The sequence below is a fragment of the Bison bison genome, unplaced genomic scaffold (genome assembly GCF_000754665.1).
Source record: "Bison bison bison isolate TAMUID 2011002044 unplaced genomic scaffold, Bison_UMD1.0 scf7180017864260, whole genome shotgun sequence".
NCBI classification, from domain to species: Eukaryota; Metazoa; Chordata; class Mammalia; order Artiodactyla; family Bovidae; genus Bison; species Bison bison.
In genome coordinates this window covers 10,777,217-10,784,511 of record NW_011494832.1, presented here as the reverse complement: position 1 = coordinate 10,784,511, position 7,295 = coordinate 10,777,217, and the positions used below count along the sequence as shown (strand labels likewise).

General features: G+C 49.5%; 1 protein-coding gene across 1 annotated transcript in view; it reads left to right on the top strand.

The window, feature by feature from the left end:
• ABCF1 (ATP-binding cassette, sub-family F (GCN20), member 1) overlaps nucleotides 1-7,295 on the top strand; it is a 13,379-nt gene that overhangs the window by 816 nt on the left and 5,268 nt on the right. Inside the window, exons 2-12 of the mRNA XM_010848200.1 lie at nucleotides 3,064-3,110; nucleotides 3,328-3,426; nucleotides 3,585-3,714; nucleotides 3,862-3,899; nucleotides 3,985-4,095; nucleotides 4,806-4,880; nucleotides 4,959-5,075; nucleotides 5,904-6,005; nucleotides 6,239-6,361; nucleotides 6,718-6,818; nucleotides 6,919-7,057. Of these exons, the coding sequence (XP_010846502.1) occupies nucleotides 3,064-3,110; nucleotides 3,328-3,426; nucleotides 3,585-3,714; nucleotides 3,862-3,899; nucleotides 3,985-4,095; nucleotides 4,806-4,880; nucleotides 4,959-5,075; nucleotides 5,904-6,005; nucleotides 6,239-6,361; nucleotides 6,718-6,818; nucleotides 6,919-7,057 (1,082 nt within the window). The remainder of the gene's footprint in view (nucleotides 1-3,063; nucleotides 3,111-3,327; nucleotides 3,427-3,584; nucleotides 3,715-3,861; nucleotides 3,900-3,984; nucleotides 4,096-4,805; nucleotides 4,881-4,958; nucleotides 5,076-5,903; nucleotides 6,006-6,238; nucleotides 6,362-6,717; nucleotides 6,819-6,918; nucleotides 7,058-7,295) is intronic.

Genomic DNA, 7,295 nt, shown 5'->3' with positions numbered 1-7,295 from the left:
TCTTCCGTGCCAGCGCAACTCGCACTCACCTGGGGTCCCATCTGCTTCTCAAGAGAGGCTGATTCCTTCATGGAGTCGTGCCTAAGACAGCTTTCATAAGACACCTTTTTGACTCAAGTGGAGCAAGAAGGTAGATACTGGGTGTTGGAATGGAGGATTAAGTTTTACTTAAAAACAGCTAATGTTTGTTGAGCCACTTGTTTTTAATTATGCATTGTGCTTTGGAGAAGGGACAAAAAAATATGAAGACCTTCTCCCAGACTTGAAGGTACTTCAAGAGAGAGATAAGATGGATGGAAATAATTATAGTGGGTAAACAGTGACTAATTGTACAGAGCTGGAGATGTAGGGATGAAAAGACTTGCCTATGGAGAAGGGGCAAGTCTAGTGTAGGGGACAGAGCTTTAGTCAGGGAATGTGCTTGAGAATGCTGTGGGACTAGAGAAGACAGGGGCAACATATAGGCAGATAGGATGGGAGCGTCAGCAAAGCCTCCCAGGAATATGTGATAGCTGAGTTCATTCTCGAAGGATCATTATGAGTTAGCAAGGGGAAGAAGGTTCTAAGCAAGCAGAGGGTACAGTTAATGCAAAGATAGAGATGTAGTTGAGCCTGGCTGGTTCCCAGTATTGTACTGACTTATGTGATGGTATTGAAAAGAAGTGCAAGACAAGATACTGAAAGGCTTTATACAGTATTCCAAGGAATTTAATCCTAAAGATGTTAAGAAGGAAGACCCATTGAAGTGCATAGAAATGATTGGAGTCAGGGAGACCATTTAGGAGGCTCTGGTAAAGATCCCTGTGAGAAGTGATAAGAGAGGAAGTCAGGGCATTGACTAGAGCTGGGAACCAACTAAGGGGAGAAGAATTAAGGCTGACATCACTTGAATAATTCCGTGGGTACTAGGCTCTTCATTGAAAGCTGTAATGGGCTATGGGTTGGGAAGCAGGAAGAGGTAAGGTCAGCTATTGAATGCTAAACTGGAGATTTCTGAGATGGCAAGGAGTTTGTTCAGTGGCCATGGAGAGAGCGGTAGACTGGGAGTGAGGACACAGGTGTAGTTGAGCTGTTGGATCCGAGGAGTCCCCTAGAGAGTGTCTGGATTGAAGTGAAAAGAGGTCTAAGATGGGAACCCAAGAGAACGTCAACAATTAAGGGAAGACATATAGGGAAGGAGGCTGAGGAGATGAGACTAAGAAAGGCGAGCAGCCAGAGAAACCAGAGGCAGACCATTAGGATCCCTGACGCTAAGTAACAACAGGAGAGAAGAATGAAAATGATGAGGGAATTAGCATGGAATGTTGCTGAGTAATCAAGCAAAATAAGGACTACAAAAAAACCCCCACAACAACAGCCCTTTTTGAATTGAACAACTAAGAGGATGGTGGCAGCTTTGACAAAAGTAGTGTTCATTAGAAAGTAAGTCAGATTGTGGTATATTCAAAAAGGAATGGAAGACGAGGAGGGGGGCTAGTGTGGACTGCACTTTTGAGACTCAGTGAAGACAAGAATAGAAACAGTAATTGGGTGGGGGGGAGTGTAAGTTTTCAGAAAGTGCCTCACTTGGCTTTGAAATGAAGAACCGCTTCAGTGGTGTCCTTACTAAAGGCAGGAGCCATTGTGGTGGGGTAAGATGTAGATGGTACAGAGTAGCTTTAGCCACACTTAGCCTTTTCCTGCTCCTGGGTGATAATACTTCTCACACTTGAACCAATGGTCAGGAGGCGTGGTTGTATTAGTCCGTGGAGAGAAATTAGTGTCTGAGTCACTTCTGAGTGTTGTCAGAGTGAGCTGATCGCATCATTCCGGCTTGTGTACTACAATGGGTCCTCCCTCTTAGTGGCTTTAGGATTAGAGTCCTCAGAATAGCATATATAGGAAGTCTTTCATTATTTCTCCACATCTTTTCAGTTCCATCACACTAGTCACCCCGTACAGGGATCAGATTTTGAAGTGTGTTCAGGGTGGAGGTCACTGATTAAGCAAAGACAGGCATAAAAGCATGCCTGGGAGTTACCAAGGAGCAGGGAAAAGCCAGTGTCCACAACATGAGTGTGGATGAGGGAAAAAGGAGAAGAAATAGGATACGCCCTTCTCGTTTGTGAGGCCCTAAATTATAGGGCTTGACCTTCATTTTATCCACTTTTTGACACTGTAGATGCTCAGCATCTGAATAAATGATTGTTTTGGACTCGGTGGCATTCTGGTCTGAGAATACTTAATGTGGTAGATAGCAGAAGGCTTTGTTTTTGTTTGGGGATGGGGGAAATTAAGTGACTCCAGGAGTGCCTTTGGATAGAATCGAATAGCAGTAGGCGGTGGGATGGTTAGGGGTGAATGTGATGGTAGATAGGCCTAGGAGTAGAGAGAAATCACGAGGCTGTTGGCTGCCTCCCCGTCTTATGTTGGGAAGGAGTTAGACGTAACCCTCCATCTTCAGGGAAAAGGAAAGGAGATGGACAGAAAGGAGAGGCTGGGATTTGTCAGTGAACTTTTTTCAACTTCCCACTTTGCTCCCTGGGAACACGAGCTAAGCAGTGTCTCAGGTCACTCTGAGATGAAGGACCGATGCCCAGTTAAGCCTAACACAGCACAGTTTGTGCCGGAAGTGCAAGCGGAGCAGGTGCGGCAGAGACCCAGGTGTTTGTTGACTTAGCAGATGGCTTTGTTTTCATGGTCTGCAGGTTCTAAAAATGACATATAATACTTTGTCCTACTTTTCTCCCCCATGGATGACTGGAGTGGGGAAAGGTCTTTCTCTCTCAGTATATCCTGAGTTATTCATGGTACCACTAGCTCAGCTAATTTTGCCACTTAATAACATTGGCATCATCTCTGAAAACTGTCTTACTTCCCACCTCTGCCATCACCTTGTGGATTCTCCTTTGCTGCCTCCCACTAGACCAGCCACGATTGTCTGTCTCATGGGACAGTGTCCAGGGAGGGAGCTAGAAAAACAGTGACTAGGGAGGGTAGAGTCCACTGAGGATTGGCAGGTGAGATCAGGGTGGCTTTGGAATTTGCACATCATCATTTACAACATCTGCTTAACCCTTCTAGACAAAGTGGTGAAGAAAGGGAAGAAGGACAAGAAGACCAAAAAGACGGTGAGGCAGTGAGGGGTGAGGAGAGGGGACTGTGGTGTTTCCGAGCAGAAGGTGGCACTGTGAAGTCGGTGGGGGCAGGAGGGAGGGGAAGAGGTCTTGTCGGGAGAGGGAGCAAGGTGGGATGATGTGCATGGCAGGTCCCTGGGTACATGCGTGGTGGTGAAGGGCTTGATTGGTCTCTGAGCTGTGTTTACCTAGATCTTAACTCCTGTTGTAGTTCTTCGAGGAGCTGGCAGTAGAAGACAAACAGGCTGGGGAAGAAGAGAAAGTGCTCAAGGAGAAGGAGCAGCAACAGCAGCAGCAGCAGCAGCAGCAGGTACGGGTGTCAGCAGACCCACCACTCCCTGGAGGCATCTTCGGTCCGCCAGCCCCTCCACAGCCCACGCTAGTTCACTCAGCTGACGGGGAGCGCACTCTGGGGCAGAGATACAGCAGCGGCCCAGGCTTCATTCTCTCACCCTGTTTGGCTTTCAGCAGCAAAAAAAGAAGCGAGACACCCGAAAAGGGAGGCGGAAAAAGGATGTGGATGATGATGGAGAGGAGAAGGAGCTCATGGAGCGTCTTAAGAAGCTGTCAGTACCAGCCAGCGATGAGGAGGACGAGGGTAAATGCACTGAGGGGAGATGGGTACCTGGAACCCTTGAGTCAGGAAGAGTCAAGGGTTCATTCCTTGATCTTGGAGTTGGAGTAGATTGAGGAGTGGACATGGCCATTCTCTTTCCCAGCTCACTTTCTCCCCTTGTCATTTCAGTACCTGCCCCAGTACCCCGAGGAGGGAAGAAAACCAAGGTAAGCCATCTGTCTCAGTGGTAGACAGAGACCCCAGGGGTGCAGCCTTGACCATCCTACTGACTTCTGCCCTTTCATTCTCCAGGGTGGTAATGTTTTTGCGGCCCTGATTCAGGATCAGAGTGAAGATGAGGAGGAAGAGGAGGAAAAACATCCTCCTAAGCCGGCCAAGCCAGAGAAGAATCGGATCAATAAGGTGATATGGCTCTGTCAAGTCCCTCCCACCCCATGTGGCACCTCTGGCTACAGTGTGGTGATTCCCTGGCTTCTTTTCATGCTTTCAACTAGCTTTTCTAGGCCAGGCCAGTCTTGCTTATACTGTCAGCTTATCCTGTCAAAGTCAGCTTTTTAAAAAGTATTATCACTCCGAAATTTACAGTGATTCTGTTGCTTTCAAACTCAAAATCTAAACCAAAGACTTTGAAGTCTTTGCCCTTCCACCAGGACCCCCCTGCAGGATTGCTTGGGACTTGCCTTGTGTACCAGTCAGCCTCATCACGTTTTAATCCGGCCTGACTGTGTGCTGGAGCCTTTATTTTTTACCACTAAGCCACCAGAGAAGCCTGAAGCCTTTATTCTTTATGCTTTCTCTTCTTCCTAGAACACCTTCTCCAAGCCCACGACCACTCTCTGCTTTCAACATTTGCCCTCTGCAGGAAGCCCTCCAGTGTTAGGGCCATCCCATCTGCGTGGCTCATTTGTCTAACTTGCAGTCCCTCAGCTTCGCCGTTATTCTCTTCTCGTCTCTTCACTGTCTGTCTCCCGCTGGAGGCCAGGTTTTTTCTGGGTCTCATTTTCTCCCTGGCAGACTTAGTACAGTTAACTGCTACTCCTGGACTACCTAGAAATTCTTGTCAAGCTATAGTATAGCAAATTAATTTGTGTGTCTGTGTGTGTCTTTTCCAGGCTGTATCTCAGGAACAACAGCCAGGGTTGAAGGGCAAAAAGACAAAGGAGGAGAAGTCAAAGGGGAAGGCCAAGGTGAGGGAACACTGGTGGGAGGTGGGCTGGTCTCAAGAATCAGAGCATTACACCTGACCTGCTGGATTTTCCCTGTAGCCTCAAAATAAATTTGCTGCTCTGGAGAGTGAAGAGGAGGAGGAGGATGAAGAGGAAGTAACAAAAGAAAAGGAACCGCCCAAGCAAGGGAAGGAGAAGGCCAAGAAGGCAGAGCAGGTGTGTGTTTCGGTGCTGGGGGGAGGTGGGCTGAGGGGCTCAGGCTTGGTGGCCCTTGGGCCAGGGGCAGGATGTGAGCTGTGACCTGGGGCGCTCTTACTCCCCAGAGCAGAGGTTGGCAAACTTCTGTAAAGGACTTCCTAGTAAACACTTTGGACTTACAGACCGCATACAATCTCTGATACATATTTTTCTTTTCTGTTTTTGGAAAGACTCTTCAAAAATGTAAAAGCCATTCTTAGTTCAAGTGCCCTAATTTGCACTTGATTGCAATTGCACCTAATTGCACTCTTGATCCAGAAGAGGAAGGGACACAGCTGGCACCCTCAGCCCAGGTTCTGGCTCTGCCACTCCCTGTGTGATCTTGAGTATGTCTTGCCACCTCTTCAGGCCTCACTCTTCTCATCTGTGTCATCGAGTGACCTCTGAGCTCCCCTGTACCGCCAGCACCTGCTAGTTCTCATTCTGTTGGCTCTGCACAGGGCTTCTGGACCTCTGCTTTGCATGTTTACCTGCAGAGAAACTCGTCTGATACATGAGGAAGAGAACCTGTTCCTTTTGTTTTACCTTCAGTTACAGTGTATTGACAGTTACATAGGTACAGGTACATACACACCTTTACACTTCATGTATACATACATAGGTACCTTCCTGGTGGCACAGATGGATACAGGGCTACAAGGAAACCAGAGTGGGTATGAGAATGTGAGCACCGCCAAGATATTTCAGGATTCTGGGAGAGAGACAGAGCTGACCGTGGAGCTGGCAGTGGATGACGTGAAGTTCTCAAAGGGCTCCCTTGTTTTTACCATCGCCTGGTTCTCACAGGGCTCAGAGGAAGGAGAAGAGGAGGAGGAAGAAGGGGAGTCCAAAGCTGATGACCCCTATGCTCACCTTAGCAAGAAGGAGAAGAAGAAACTCAAGAAACAAGTAAGACCTTGGGTTCTTAGCAGTCAAAGGCGGGAGAAGTTTTTGTTTTAATGTTTCAAGTAGGGGACATGTGAAGGGAGAGCTTTGGGTGCTGGGTTGAATACAACAGCTGGAGTAAGGAAACAGTTGTTCTGTGAGCACAGTGTCATGGTGTTTGGTGACATGGGTCTGTGTTGTGGCAACGGGAAAGTGGCAGGCAGTGGCCTCAACTGTGATCTTTCCTTCCTTCTCAGATGGAGTATGAGCGCCAGGTGGCTTCGTTAAAAGCAGCCAATGCTGCTGAAAATGACTTCTCTGTGTCACAAGCAGAGGTGTCTTCCCGCCAGGCCATGCTAGAAAATGCCTCTGACATCAAGGTAAGGTGCGAAGGGGCCCCTCCTACCAGCTCAGCCAGGGACCTGCCGCTTCTCCCCTTCCCTTGAGAGGCCACGGTGACTGAGGAAGTGGGTAGGAGGAGGAGGTCCACTGGGAAGAAAGCTGGGAGGTATTCTCCACATCTTGAATTCTCCCAGCCTGTGCAAGAAGTTAGAATAACCAGCATTGGAGTCCAGCTTTGGAGGGAAGCAGGTTGGGACAGGCTGGTCACGCTTAGGGTGTGGACTCTGATTAGAGGCAGTGAATGGGGAGGGGGCTTCCCTGCAGAGAAAAAGGTGCAGCTGCTAGACGTACGGAAGGGAGTTCTCTTGTACTCACTCTTTGCTGACCATCGCAGCTGGAGAAGTTCAGCATCTCGGCCCACGGCAAGGAGCTGTTCGTCAATGCAGACCTGTACATCGTCGCCGGCCGCCGCTACGGGCTGGTGGGACCCAATGGGTGAGGAGAGGAGGGGCTGGAGCTGTGAGAGAGGAGGGGCCAGAGGGAGAAGAGACTTGTTCTGGGAGGCGGCCTGGTCCTCAAAGCTCTCATTCCCCAGCAAGGGCAAGACCACTCTCCTCAAGCACATCGCCAACCGAGCCCTGAACATCCCTCCCAACATCGACGTGCTGCTGTGCGAGCAGGGTGAGGCTGCTAGTGGCAGAGGAGCTGGTGGCGAGGGGGAAACTCAGGGGCTTGCGAGGGGCTGCCACTGGGGTATGTGAGCCAGCCAAGAACAGAAGAGCCCGTGGTTGTGAAGTTGGAGGGGTTATGTTGGGAGACTGGGGACTGGGAAACGGGTGCCACAGAAGTGGGGGGTGCGGTGAGAGGCTGGAACAAGTGCCGAGAGCTGGGCAGGGTCAGGCAGTCCAGAAACGGAGCTGCAGGGAAGAGGGGGTGGGAGCCTTGCCCCTGGGCGCACCCTGACTGCTCCCC